Below are 16140 nucleotides of genomic sequence, written 5' to 3'. Positions count from 1 at the left end.
AATCTAGATATAGTTCCCTATTGCATTCTTTTTTTCTTTTCAACTTTTAAAATACTTAATAAAAAATCGATGAAGATCATACCGTTAATACATTTCATAGTAGGAAAGAAATGATTGGGGCGTAGGCTCCGATGTATGTTCTTTTCTACTTAGCGGAAGAGAAATGATTGAGGTGTGAAGCCTCGGTGTATTTCTTAACCGTTATTTAGAGAAACGATTGTGGCGTAGGCCTCGATGTGCATTCTCTAAATATTCATAAAAAACTCTTTTTGTATCTCTTTTACTTAGCGGAGAAGAAATGATTGAGGTGTGAGGCCTCGATGTATTTCTTAACCGCTATTTAGAGAAACGATTGTGGCGTAGGCCTCGATGTGCATTCTCTAAATACTCAAAAAACAAAAACTCATTTTGGTATGATCTAAGTCACAAAATTAAAATCCCCATAAAAAACACCAACCAAAAACACTTCAAAAAACCTAATGAATGGTCAGATTTAAAACAAAGTAAGGAAGTGATGCGAAGCCTTGTAGTAGGTCTTCGTCATCATGGAATTACCCTAAAAGACACAAACCAATCATCTCTTTTCTTCTTTCTAAGGGCACCGTTATTTCCGCTCGTACGCATCGTAGGCGATCCCTTATGCAAGAGCGCGAACGTTAACTCCGCCCAACTAAAAAACACAAAAACAAACAGAAAATCGTGAGCCGAGCTACGGTAACTCTGATTCCTGAAAAGGATACGTAGGCAGCGGGGTAGGGCCCGTGCGAGTACAATTCTTTATTTTCCCTACATTTTGCATTCATTTCGCATTTAGACATAGACATAGTATACACCCTTTAGATAGAAACAAACATAGGTGGATACCATCGAGTACGATGGGCGCGAGGGGTGCTAATACCTTCCCCTTGCGTAACCGACTCCCGTGCCTTGATTCTCTGGTCGCAAGACCCTGTTCCTTCCTTTGTTAGGTTATCTGATGTTCCTTTCCCTTATGGGATAAATATATTGGTGGCGACTCTGTTCATTTTTCGCGAGCGTGCGACAGGAATTATACAAAGAGTATGCACAAAATCAGCGCAGGAAGCACTGACTCAGAAGGTTCAGCATGCAACATCAGAACGTGGTATGGAAAGACATCAGAAGATGGTCAAGCAGAATCAGAACATGGGTCTATGGAAGCATCAGAAGAACTTGAGATCAGAAGCAGAAGCACTGAAGTTCTCATGGTATCACGCTCAGAAGCACTTCAAGGTCAAAGACAAGAAGATGCTCTGCACCAAGCTGTTTGACTCTGATGATATTCAAACGTTGTTTACACAAACATCAGATCAGAAGCAAGAACTAGACTGGCAGGCTACGCTGACTGACAAAAGGAACGTTAGAAGCTATTAAAGGCAACGTCAGTAGACACAGCGGAAACAAGGCTCGAGGTAGTTGAAAAAAGAGTGAAACATTAAATGCAATGCTGTACGGATTACGCAAAGCATTAAATGCTCCCAACGGTCATCTTCTCAAGTGCCTATATATATGAAGTTCTCATGAGAAGCTCAATACAACACTTGCGCATAAAACTGAAACGCTGTCAAATTCAAAAGCTCTCAAACTTCATCATCAAGCTCACTACATTGCTGTTGTAATATCTTAGTGAGATTTAAGCTTAAACTTTAAGAGAAATATCACAGTTGTGATTATAGCTTTTCAGAAGCATTGTAATACTCTTAGTATTTGTTTACATTAAGTTGTAAGTTCTAGAGTGATCAGGTTGTTGATCAGTATACTCTAGCAAGTCTTAGAAGTTGTCTAAGCAGTTTGTTCCTAGAGTGATCAGGTTGTGATCAGGATACTCTAGAAGACTTAGCAGTTGGCTAAGTGGAAAACCATTGTAATCAAGTGTGATTAGTGGATTAAATCCTCAGGTGAGGTAAATCACTCCAAGGGGGTGGACTGGAGTAGTTTAGTTAACAACGAACCAGGATAAAAATTATTGTGCAAATTGTTTTTATCTTACAAGTTTTAAAGCTACACTTATTCAAACCCCCCCTTTCTAAGTGTTTTTCTATCCTTCAAAACTCCCTAAAGGGTTTAATATATCAGAGATATATAATTTTGGATCTCAAGAAAGCTACTCCATCAAATTGAATAACTCTCTCTAGATTAAAATAATATGGACACATGTGATATAATTGTCTCAATGAATATTTTCTAAGGTAGATATATACAAATAAGTCCATATATCCTTGTATTTTTATGAAAAGATCTAGAAAATGATTTTCTATAATAGTTGTCAATGTATATGACATAAAATTATTGGAACTCTTGAAGAAATTCAATAAAGCTATAAATTGTTTAAAGAAATTATTTGAGATGAAGGACTTGAGAAAGAAAAAGTCCTTACTAAATGAATATTTAGACAATGGAACTTTGATACACCAAAAATGTTATATAGAAAAAGTGTTAAAACGTTTTCATATGAGAAAATCTCGTATATAATAAAAATGTTAAAATGTTCCTATATGGACAAATATCGTATATTGTCTACCTCTATGATGTTAGATTATGGGATTTGCAGACAATTCTTTTAGACCTATAGAGAAGCTATAAATTTTTTAAAGAAATTCTTTTAGACGATTCTTTTAGACCCATATCCTAGTGTAATTCAAGCATTGATCTATCTTGCTAATTATACACAATGCGTTATGTTAATTCTATAAATCTATTAGCAAGATATAGTTCTTCCCCTACACGAAGGCATTTGAACAGAGTCAAACATATACTTCGTTATCTTAAGGTTAATGGACATGAGTTTATTTTATTCCAAAGTATCCAAATTATCATTAATAAGTTAGACATAAATAAGTTACTTGTCAGATCCTCATAATGGTAAATCGCTGTTAGCTTAGAATTTCAACGACATAAAGATGTTGAGTTAAAAATGATGACTGTGGAAAGAAGAGCTAGTTCGAATGATATATAAAGTTCATTTTGTAGGGATTTTCATTACTAAGCTCATGAGTGGTTTTAATTTGCTAAGTGTTGGTAAAAATGTCTTATTTCATGAAGCAAGTGAGGCTTAACTTATTTTGTAAGTTTCAAAGAGAAAAGCTTTGACAGTCACGTTGGTTTCTTTGGCGCTTCGGAAGGAAGAAGATTTCAAATTTGTAAGATGGGAATTTCAACGATATAAAGATGCTGAGTTAAAAATGATGATTGTGGAAAGAAGAGCTAATTCGAAAGATATATAAAGTTTATTTCGTAAAGATTTTGACTACTAAGCCCACGAGTGGTTTTACTTTGCTAAGTGTTTGCAAAAAGGTATTATTTCATGAAGGAGATAAGGCTTAAGTTATTTTGGAAGTTTCGAAGAGAAACACTTCTACAACCACATTGGTTGATTTGGCGCTTCGGAAGGAAGAAGATTTCAAATTCAAAAGTATTGATCTTATCCAAAAAGACGCGTGAAAGCTTGAGGATTCGAATGACATGCAAATATTGAACTTGACACTTTATTAGGAAAAGACCGTTATGGTTAAATTAGTATAAATTAGAATCTTAGTGTTAGGATTTAGTATGTTCAATTCTGTACAAATACTCAATATCACTCAAAGTACCAAAATTTACCAAAAAACGAGTTTTGTGAGAATATACGTATGATTCACTAAGTTTTATTTAATTGCCAATTTATCTTTACCAAAGTCCTTTTAATTCTTTTTAAGTTTAAGTCGAAGTGTTTTTACTTTCCTATCTTTACTTTGTTTGACATTGTCATTACTTACAAATTAGCCATAACAATTGAGAAAATGAATATCAGAAAGACATAAAATCACCAAAAAACTAAACACGTGTCATATGATCAATCTAGTCAATCTTGTAAGTAACCAAAATACCATTGTTTTGGAAGACTAGCGCTTGTTTGTTTACTAAATTCCAGGGTAAACAATCACACAAATTGTTTATTTATTTATGGTGATACAAGTATTTCAAGGAGACCTACGAAACAAATCCTAATAGCAACTTCATTTAATTATGAAGAAATTTTACATGAGATAAGTCAAGAATGCGTTTGATTGAGATTCCAAATTCAACACAGACAAAAAATTAAGATTTGACTTCTAGAAAAATAAATACAACAATCATATAGGAAGATAATATTGCATGCACTGCTCAACTGAAGGATGATTACATTAAAGAAAAACGAACAAACCACATTTCTCTAAAGTTCTTTTTCACTCATGATATTCAGAAAAATAGTGATACAAGCTACAACAAATTTGTTCATGTGATAATCATGCAGACCTTTTCACAAAGTCACTTCCTAGTGGAACTCTTAACCAACTAGTGCAAAAGATTGATCTTCATCGTCGAAGAATAGATCGTTCAGTAGAGGGCAGAAATGAATCAATCTTAAAAGGATATTGTACTCTTTTTCTTTCATTAGGTTTTTTTCCACTTAATTTTTTCAAGTAAGGTTTTAACTTTTAACGAAACATATTCCTTATGGACATCCAAGAGAGGTGTTATAATATAAATGACATGATTATGGATGTTCAATAAAAAAAATATTTATTTTTCATTTATTACATATGTTTTATAAATAAGACTCATATTATACTTGAAACACTCGTTCAAAATAAAAATAATATAGTAAATTTTTCTTTTTTTCTCTTATTCGTCTATGCTTTTCTATTATATTTTCTTATTAATTTCATAACAAAAATGTCAGAATAATACTTTATAATTATAGTGGTAAATCAATTTTCTCATTCAAGTTTTATAAGAGATGAAACAACAATTTTTTGAAATAAAAATGAATAAATTTACATTTATTATATCTATATATATTTTTGGTTTCCAATAAGTATTTTAGAAATCTTACTTCGTATAGAGTTTTTAAATTTAAATTGATGTAAAGAAATTGTAGCAAGGAGGATTAGAGAATGAGTAGTGAAACCAAAGCAGCAGAGTATTTCTGCAAGGACTTCGAATGGGAGCAACTCAGATCAGAAATCGAATCAAACCCTTCTCTTTGCCACCATTTCGATTCATCATCTTCTTCTTCCTCGCAATCACCTCAATCTGACGTTCAAGCTTGGAAGCAATTTCACATCCGTCACTCCTCCGGCAAATTCTTCAAGGTTCCATTCCATTTCATTTCATTCCTTCTCTTTACACCTCCCACTTTCACTTCACTCACCCCCTATTTTCAGGAGAGACGCTATTTGTTAAAGGAGTTCCCTCAATTGCTTTCCTCTCCCGCGAATTATAACCCTAGACTCTTGGAAGTTGGTTGCGGCAACGGAAGCACCGTTCTTCCTATTCTACGGTATTTCTCTCTTCTTTTTTTTTTCCTTCCTTCTCAGCCTTTGTTTATTCTTCATCACGCTATTGATTTTATATTTTTTAAATTCTTTGTAGGGAAAACAAGGATGTTATTGTTTATGCATGCGATTGCAGTGATGAGACTCTTGATAGAGCTAAGGAAATTATAAATGTGAATGCAAATGGAGATGAATCGTTTAAGCATCGTTTTCGTACTTTTTGTTGTGATGTTTCTACTAATGGATTCCCAAATTGGTTGGCATGTAACCCTTGTAGAGAGAATTATTTACAAAAACAGTCAGGTTAATTTTCTTTACTGTGATTTTGTTTGTTTTTGAGTATTTATTCATGTTAATGCTTGATGAAATGTTAAGAGACTTTGTTGTTTTTGGTTTCATTTAGATGTAAAAGAGGATAATGGACTGAATGTTAAGGAATCATGTTCATCAGAAGGATTTGACTGTTGTGTTGGAGGAGTAGATTTTGTAACATTGGTATGAGTTTTCTCTTATGCAAATCATCTTAAGTTTGATGTTTGGTGCTACTGCTTCTAGACTTCGAGCCTATGTTAGTTTGAGCAGATTGTGTTGTTTTAGTGTTTATTGTTTGATACTATATGTTCTGTTTGCGATAAAATAACAACGTCTCTTGTGTTGTCAGCATATTCCTAATCCTAACAATTTGTGTTAATAGATATACTTTCTAATTCATTTCAAAATATTTGTCCTTTTTGAAAAGTTTGTTTCGTTTCAATTTACTTATTCGTTTTTAAAAATCAAATTATGTTTTCCGTTAACTATAGTCTATATACTTGTTGCTTAGTCCCAATGGTAAGAATGTTTCCTTGTGACATGGAACTTGAAGTCACTGGTTCAAATTCTGGAAACGGCCTCTCGGCTTGCGGGGGTAAGACTGTTACTTTTGCCATCCCTAGATGTCACATAGTGGGAGCCTTGTGCACTGAGCCTCTCTTTTTAAATATATCCTTGTCTCTCTATAATTGTACTAAGTCAAATTATAGAGTAGTAATGAAATCAAAATACTTTCAGTTATTTTTAGCATAGGGTAGTTTTGTTTTGTTTTTTAGACACATAAGTTATTGAGTTAAATGTAATTGCATTTTTATTACAATGAAGCTTACTTAATAGCTTTTCTAATATTTGTGATTTGTGAAATTGAACTGATGTATACTTCGAGATGGGTTAACCGTTAAGAAAGTGGCTGGGCGTTAAACTGCTCTTTCATTATGCTGCACGAAGTTCCTTTGTACATAGATAGAGTCGTCCTTTAACTAAACCTCAAAACTTTCCATTTCTGTTTGTAATGTGCTAGTGGCTCATATTTGTCAGTTGCATTTATTGTTTACTACACATTTGTCAGTACTCATATGGTTTATTGTGTTTGTCTTGCTTAATATTTCTACACCAGCACTGTGCATTCTTCCTTGTCTCATTATGGTGCATTATGTTCCTCATCCTTCATTGGTTTCATTTGGAAGATACATTAATTCATGATTCAATCTAGTGGTTTCCATCCTTAGTTTTTAATATGCTTATCAGTTTTTTAGTATTCAGTACAATTTTCTTCCATATACTAAAGTATTGAATGTTAACTTAAATGACCTCTTATTGTATATGTTGCTTATTGTTGTGTAATCTCAGATATTTACTTTATCAGCAGTACCGTTAGAGAGGATGCCAAGGTCCATCAAGGAATGTTTTAGTGTGTTAAAGCCCGGAGGCATGGTTTTATTTAGGGACTATGGTAGTAAACAAACTTACCATCTTATTCTTTTCAGAGCATCTGGGATAATAAATCTGTTGTTTAAGTAAATTCTTTGTGACAACAGTAATTTTGAAACTTAAATTGCTGACCATGAATGAACCCCGTGTAACCAGGCCTCTATGATATGACTATGCTTCGATTTGAACCAGACAAGAGAGTGGGATTCAGGGAATACATGCGTTCAGATGGAACACGATCATATTTCTTTTGTTTGAACACTGTCCGAAACCTATTTTTGGGTGCAGGCTTCATTGAGGTACTTTCTTATTTGATTGAAAAAGAAGAGCTTTGGGTTTAATATAACTTATAATTCTATATTTAACCTTCATATTAGTTTACTTTTGAATCTTGATCCTGCATTAAGTTCAATACTGGCTAGTTTTCATACATGTCAAACTGGTTTAATGTATGTTTGGGTTCCTTTCTGGGAGAGCCAAAAGTGATTCTAAAGGCTTAAAATTGATTTGTTATGATTGAAGGTTCTCGATTAGAATTGATTTTTGTCTCTCAAATTTATTGTTCAATTCACTTTACGCTTATGTATCCGAACATAAATTATTTTATATTAAACTTGCTTAACTATAATCAATTTTACAAAATGAGTTCAATGAAATGTAAAATACAGAGCTTTCCTATAGTTCTTCTGGGTATCCAGAGTCTCAAATGTCTCTGAGGTGTTTCTGACATATTGTTTCTGCTTACCGCCACTAAAGTCTGACTTTCTATGAACTCTGCAGCTTGAGCTTGATTATTGTTGTGTTAAGTCCGTGAATCGCAAGAAAGGGAAGAGCATGCAAAGAGTGTGGGTTCACGGGAAGTTCCAGAAGCCTGCACTGTGGTAGTTTTCAATGATCTCTCTTGGCGAATTGTGTAAAATCCCCCCTTGCTTTGACCTTGATTGCTTTTTTGCCACATTGAAGACATAAAAGAGACACCCAGGAAAAAAGAACTAAAGACCGTTGTATCTGATTTGCTTCCAAATTTTGATGTGCCAAGAATGTGAAATGTTTATTATTGAAAAAGTAAGAAGATAACTTTCCAATTAGACAATCTATTCATGAGTTCGTTTACATTTGTTGAATTGAATTTGAATTCTTTTTAAATATTTTACTAAAGAAATACATGTTAGATTATTCATAGTTCAAAGGCAAAACATACTAGAAATTGGGATAGGAGAGGGAACACCACAAAGGTAAATTCTAACTGATATGCATTCAACAATGAGAAATGAAAGTCTTATAAAAAAATTCTTCAACTAATGCAACTACTGCAACACAAAAATGTAATATTCCGCATGCTCTAAACACTAGCCAGAGTAAACAAAACTAATGCATTGTTGACTTAGGAGCTTCTTACTACATGACTGAAGACTTTTGCACAACTGTTCCTATTGGTAGTGAAAATTCTACAATGTTGTGGTAAGTAATATAGAGTAGACCACCCAAATTTTATGTACTTAAAAAATATTTTCCACATTATTCAATAAAGACTTGAAGTTGTTTCAATGAAAAATTCTCCAATTGTGCAAGTATACACATAACTCTCATCCACCACAATCATTTAAACATTTTCAACCATTTTCTCTTATTCATAATGATATATGAGGAGCATCACAAATAAAAAATATTATTGGATCAGAAGTTTTGTCACCTTTATTAATGAGCGCACAAGATTCACTTGGATTTAGCTTATGAAGGAAAAATCGATACAATGCCTGACTTACGGACAAATGGATTTGTACAATCATATGGAGTGGACTATGAAGAGAATTTTGCACCCATGGCCGATATAAATTCAGATAGAGTTATAGTCTCTCTAGCTACAAATTTAGACTGACCACTCTATTAAATAAACAAAAAAAATTCCTTAAGCCGTGAGTTGGAAGAGAAAGTTTATTTGAATCATCCAGCACCCAAAATATGATGTGCTGGCTCCAAAAAATCTCCAAGGGTGTGGCTTGATAGATGTACTCGATTTTTCAAGAAAGATGATCTCAACAAATGTCAATCATGTCATACAATGTTTGTCAAACACTCAATAAAAGGAACACCAACTATGTTTATTGTTTTTGTTGATGATATTGTTATCACAAGAAATGATTATGATCAAATTGATAATATAAATTAAATATTGTCCAAGGAATTTGAAGTCCAATACTTGGAAAAACTGAAGTATTTCTTAGGGATGAAATTTGCTCAAACAAAGAGTGATATAATATTTGGGAGAAAGAAATCTAATACTCTTGTAAAACCAGTAAAAGGGAGTGAACAGATGATAAAGATATCTATCTAAGTCTAGTTGAAAAATTAATCTTCCTTAACTCATACTAGGTCCGACATTGGAATTGTGATAAGTTTGTTAGTTGCTACATGTCAAATCCAACTGAAGTCACATAAAAGGTGTAAACATAAGATATCTATCTAAACATAGTTGGAAAATTAATCTACTTAACTCATACTAAGTCCAACATTAGATTTGTAGTAAGTTTGGTTAGTCACTACATATCAAATCCAACAGAGATCATAGGAAAGGTGTAAACATAATCCTCCAATACCTCAAGGACACACCCTGATGAGGTCTTCTCTTCAAGAGGAACTCAAATAAGAGCATTAAAGTTATATATATATATATATATATATATATATATATATATATATATATATATATATATATATATATATAGGGAGCGTATCTGGTGAGAACTGATATTTTTGTGAGAAACAAGAACTATCGATATCAACCATTTGATTTGATTAATGCTCAAGATTTAATAATTCCATATAAAGAACACTTTATAGAATCCTTTTCTATTACTTTTAATATTTAAAATTTTCATAAAAATTGAATCTTACCAAAAATATTATTCTATATGCTATTTAATTTTATATCAAATATATCAAGTTTAATTTTTCCATGTTATCTCGTACTTTTTTTTTTCAATCTCTCTTGATTCTTTAAATTTATTATAAAAAATAAATAAATCATATTCTATATTTTGTTTATTGTTAGAGAGTTTTGATATTATTTATCTTATTAAAATAGACTATGACTGTAAAATAGATATATCTAAGGTATAGAACTTTATTTAATTTGTTGACTAAGAATTTTATTTATTTATCACCTATATATTGATTTATTAAAACTATTAAAGAATTTGAAATTATAACCTACATTTTAGGTTGGACGATTTATTTATTTACAAATTAGGAAATTATTATTTTAACAAGTTCTTATTTTTATTTGATTAAAATTATTTCTTTTATAAGAAAATAATATTTTCATTTGATTTATTCTTTATATTTTATTAAAAATATTAAAGAATGTAAAAGTATTACCAGTATTTAAATTCTGTTGATTTATTTATTTACGTGTTTGAAAATTTTTATTTTTACAAATTTTACAATTGTGACTATTTTAATAATTTATATTATTGTTATAATATTTTAATAGTTATGACCCCTCTTAACTATTGGCAAATTATAAATTTTAATCTTATTATTTTTTTTAATTAAATAAATAATAAGATTACAATTTCTAGTTTACCAATATCATAAAAAGTCTACAATTATTAAAATATTATAACAATAGTAAAATTTATTTAAAATAAATCAATCAAATTAAAATATCCAAAAAAATCTTTAACAATACAAAAATATAGAATATAATTTTTTTATAAATAATAATATCTGGAACTCCTTAACAATACAATAAATAATAATATAATAAAATTGTATATTTTATACATGTATATTTTAATAAAATAAATAATATTAAAATTCCATAACAATTAAAAAAATATGATTTTATTTTGCAATATATATAAAGGATCAAGAGAGTTAAAAAAATTGTACGATATATCATGGAAAATTTAAATTTTATATATTAATGGAAAAAATAAATAGCATATTGAAAAGTATTTTTGGTAAGATTATATTTTTATAAAAAATATTAAACATAATAGAAAAGATTCAATAAAGTGCTCCTTATGTGAAATTATTAAATCTTAAGCGTTAATTGAATCTGATGATTGATATTAATAGTTCTCATTTCTCATAAAAGATATCAGTTCTCACCGGATACGCTCCCTATATATATATATATATATATATATATATATATATATATATATATATATATATATATATAGGGGACGACTCAAGTGAGAACACTTGGTTATTATGAGAAATGAGAACAATGAATCACGACCATTAAATTTGATTTTAATGGACTGGATTGGTTTCTCTTTCTAAGATCCTTAATATTTAATGGACTGGATCCTAGAAAGAGAAACCAATCCAGTCCATTAAAATCAAACTTAATGGTCGTGATTCATTGTTCTCATTTCTCATAATAACCAAGTGTTCTCACTTGAGTCGTCCCCTATATATATATATATATATATATATATATATATATATATATATATATATATATATATATATATATATATATATATATATAAGGAGGGTTATATTTACTCCAGGAGTAAGTTATTATAATTTACTCCAAATCTAGACCATTGATTTTTTTCAATCTAGTGGTTAAAAATAATAAGTAATTAAATGTGGAGAGAGAAAACTATTACTTATTATTTTTAACCATTAGATTGAGAAGAATCAATGGTCTAGATTTGGAGTAAGTTATAATAACTTACTCCTGGAGTAAATATAACTCTCCTCTCTCTCTCTCTCTCTCTCTCTCTCTCTTTCTCTCTCTCTATATATATATATATATATATATATATATATATATATATATATATATATATATATGGTCTTTTTGGTAAAAATAGCGGTTGACTGATAAGCTAGCTGATAGCTTATAGCTTATGACTGATGGCTGATGTCTGATGACTTATAGCTTGTAGCGGATAGTTGAGACTGATAGCTTATAAGTTAACTGAAGTGTTTGGTAAAATTAGCGGTTAAATTAATTTATAAATGTAAAATAACATAAAAGATATTTAATATATAATTATTTTGTTTTAAAGTAAAATAAATTTTAAAGGTTAAAAATGGATTTTAATTAAAATAATAAGGATAAAAAAGGAAGAAAAAATAATAAACTATAAGACATAAGCTAAAACGCTTTGAAACAGCGTCTGGAAAATAAGCTATAAGTTAGTAAAATAAGCTAAGCTCGTGATGAAAAGACCGTTACCAAACGGGTCTAAATTATCATACGAGCTTATAAGACATAAGACATAAACTATAAGCTCAAAAAGTGGTCTTTCCAAACAGAGCCATAGAGGATGGTTATATTTACTCCAAGAGTAAGTGTTCAACACTTACTCCAAATCTTATCCATTGATTTTCATTAATCTAACGGTTATAATTGATCATTTAATCTAATTATTTTTGGAAATATTTTTCTATATAAAACTTTAATTAAAAGTCGTTAGATTAATGATAATCAATGGTCGAGATTTGGACTAAGTGTTGAACACTTACTCTTGGAGTAAATATAACCCTCCTCATATATATATATATATATATATATATATATATATATATATATATATATATATATATATATATATATATATATATATATATATATATATATATATATATATATATATATATATATATATATTTGACATGATGCTTCACAAAGAAAAAACAACTACTCTCCCCGTCCTATTATGAGTGATCTAGTTGACCATTTCACACTAATTAAGAAAAATATATAAATGAAAGAAAGATAATAATGCTTTTGCTAAACTACCTCTTATCAGGTATGGAAAACAATGAAAGTAGTATTAATTAGAGGATAGAATTGAAATATGTAATTATTATTGCATTGGAAATTGAAAAAGGACATTCATTTGAGGATAAATTTATTTTACAAATATGTCACTCAATGTGGGACGGAGGGAGTACATGTTATCGTTCCTTTGTGTAAGGGAACCTTGTGACTTGGAGAAGGAAGAAACAATTAATGGCAACTAGAAGTAGTGGAAAATTAGAATTGAGTAAGATCACTCAAGGTATTTTTGAAAGAATATGGCTTACGATGATGCTAGATGAAATCAAAATTTCTATGAATCATACTATACAGACATTATGTGATAACAAAGCTTCTACAAGATTTGCAAAGAAACCAATTCACCAAGATACGACTAAACATGTGGAGATTCACATACACTCCATTAAAAAATGATCATGAAATTGTAAGGGTTGATCATGTCCTAACATGCAGGAAAATAACTAACATTCTAACCAAGGTTCTTCCAAAAAATACGTATGAGAACATCAAATCCAATATGGGAATGATAGGCATCTATCACCCAGATTCAGAAGAGTGTTAAATAATATCTGAATGATATGATTATGATTACTATTCAACAATTATAGAATTTTGATTGTGCAATTATGTAAATAGATTACTCTCAATTAATGTTATTTAGGTAGCAACACTCATGAAAACTTAATTTCTTGATTCTTAAGGAATATTAATGTAGATTCAATTCCATGTATTCAATTTATATCTTGAAAGTCTTATGCAAACTTTAAAAAAAATAAAAAATAGGTTTTAAACCTTAAATTAACAAGCAAAACAATAACTAGAAATCAAACCCCCTATGGTTTTATTATAAAAGAACATTTAATTTTAAGAAGTTTTGAATAAACTATTACATTAATCCATTCCATGATTCACAACACCCACTTCCAACAGATCAATGGATCGAGTTATGATTATGTTAGTTGGTCATTTCTAGATTATAAGTTGAGCAAATTTAGGTTTGATGGAAAATGGAGGGCCTGGACTAAAGCTTGCATTTCCTTTGGGAGCCAATATGTTCTGGTGAATGGTTTTTCGACAAAGGAAATTAATGTCTATATAGAGGCTTAAACAATATGTGCCATTTAGATCATTTTCTCTTGTTTCTTATGGTGGATAGACTCAGCCCTACACTTAATAAGGCGTTCATTGTTGAGATTTTCCCTAGGTACAAAGTAGGTTCGGGAGGGTTAGTGGTGTCTCACCTTCACTACACTAATGATATGGTTATTTTGGATGGGGCAACTATGGACCACAATGGAGATTCTTAGGAGTTTTAAGTTGGCCTATGATCTCAAGGTGAATTTATTATGTTTGGGGCGGGTGGGGGGGTTTGCAGCTTACTAAGAACTTCTTGCACTGTAAAGTGGGATTGTTTCCTTTTAAGTATTTAGTGCTTTGCTGGATGCTAATATGATGAAGACGTGCTCTTGGGAGACTCTGTTTAAATTGGTCATAAAGAGGTTATCTTCTTAGAAGAATAAATTTGGGAGTCTTGGGGGGGGGGGGGGGGGGGGGGGTAGAGTGGCCCTCTATTCCTGTCTTTTATGAATACATATGTGTCGGCTTGGAAGAAGCTTATGGGGATGCAAATTCTCTTTTTTTGGGGGGGGGGGGGGGGTTCTAAAGGCGTGTTCAAGGTTGCATGGGAGGATGAGTGTGAAGCCAAAAAATTGGGTGGTTTAGGAGTTATGAATTCCATACTTGTTAATTTGGCCTTGGCTAGTAAATGCGTTGGATGCTTTTCGAGGGTCAACCCTCGTTGTAGAGGGATATTGTTTTTCATAGGCATGACTCCTTGGTGGTGAGGACCCATCTAGGGGTAAGGGAGGGAAATGAGGGGTATTATAATGGTATCTCATCGGTAGATGATTGATTAGCTTCCTTGGTTTTTAAGTTTGTGGGGAAAATTACTAACTCGATTTTGGAATGACGTTTGGTTTGGGACGAATCACGGGTGTCTGTCTTTTAATAGGTTGTTTATAATCTCTAAGAAAAAGTCACTTAAGGTGGGAAGGATAAGGGTGTGGGAGATATATGTTTAGGTTTGTGAGTATTGTGAATCTTGTTATGAATTACGACAAAGTTCAATATCAATTTGTGAGGCAAAGAATAACAACCAAAATAAATGGTCTACAACAATAATAATTCGTACACAGATGATATAACATAATAAGGCGAGAAAAAGACAAAGTTTTGTTTACCCAGTTCGATCTAACGATCTACTCTAGGAGAGCGAGCAACTCTCAAATTCACTATACTCAGAAGGTTGTTACAAGAGATTACAAATGAGTTACAAGATAATAGCCTTCGCAGTTCCCAAAAAACAAACCCTATTTTCTACCCAAGTGTTTCCCAACCTCTCCAACTCTCAATATAAGAATCACTCAAATCCAAGGTGTTTAGAAGTATTTCCCAATCTCCTTAGGGTCCATTTGGTTTAACGGAGGGAATGGGAGGGGAGGGAATTTAATCGAGGGGAGGGGAATGGAGGGGAAGGGAGGGGAGGGAATTTAACTAAATATATGTTTGGTTCAAAAAGGGGAGGGGAGAGATTTTCAACAAGTATGTTTGGTTCACAATGGGAGGGGAGAGACTTTAAAATCAATTTACCTTTTTATCCTTATAAACATTATTATTTGTACTTAGTAAAAATAATTCTAAATAACAATAGTATTGAGTAAGTTTCACCAACTAATAACTTGTTCATTCATAAACCATAATATAACAGTAAACAACAACACACATTAGTTGAATATCTTCAACGCAAATCAAACCATTATCTGATCATCTGATTCATCTAACCCAATAAAACAACTTCTATAATTAAAAATAAATAAAATAATTTTAGAATATTAAAAAAATTGAACAAATAATATTGAGTTAAAAATTTTATTTATAACATAAATATATTATATTTGCATATTTTGTATATTGTTATTATTATTATTATTATTATTATTATTATTATTATTATTATTATAAAAAAACCTTATTATTATCATATATTATAAATAAGAACTGATATAAGTATAAGTATGTTATTATTATATAAAAAATCTAATATCAAAAAGGGAACTTCAACAAAATAAAAAGGAAAAAAACTCACCTGAGAGAAACCACGTACAAATATCAACCGCACAATAGAAAAAAAATAAACGTAAAATAATACAAAGAAAAAAATCTAGTCTTTAATAATTCAATAAGAACAATCTTGGAATTAAAAAAATAATTAAGGTTAAAATAGGGAAAATA

At 30.8% G+C, this 16140-nt stretch overlaps 1 protein-coding gene across 1 annotated transcript; it reads left to right on the top strand.

Moving 5' to 3' along the window:
- The first annotated feature begins 4880 nt into the window (after positions 1–4880).
- LOC131616770 (uncharacterized) lies at positions 4881–8151 on the top strand. The gene is made up of 7 exons (XM_058888211.1): positions 4881–5132; positions 5205–5320; positions 5413–5618; positions 5719–5810; positions 6978–7080; positions 7215–7357; positions 7839–8151. Exons 1-7 carry the CDS (start codon positions 4935–4937, stop codon positions 7941–7943), a joined length of 963 nt encoding a protein of 320 aa, XP_058744194.1. The 5' UTR covers positions 4881–4934; the 3' UTR covers positions 7944–8151.
- The last annotated feature ends 7989 nt before the right edge of the window (positions 8152–16140 follow it).

This window comes from Vicia villosa, linkage group LG1, assembly GCF_029867415.1.
Source record: "Vicia villosa cultivar HV-30 ecotype Madison, WI linkage group LG1, Vvil1.0, whole genome shotgun sequence".
Classification (NCBI taxonomy): domain Eukaryota; kingdom Viridiplantae; phylum Streptophyta; class Magnoliopsida; order Fabales; family Fabaceae; genus Vicia; species Vicia villosa.
The sequence above is the reverse complement of the archived record's forward strand: the minus strand, read 5'-3'. Positions and strand labels throughout refer to the sequence as shown.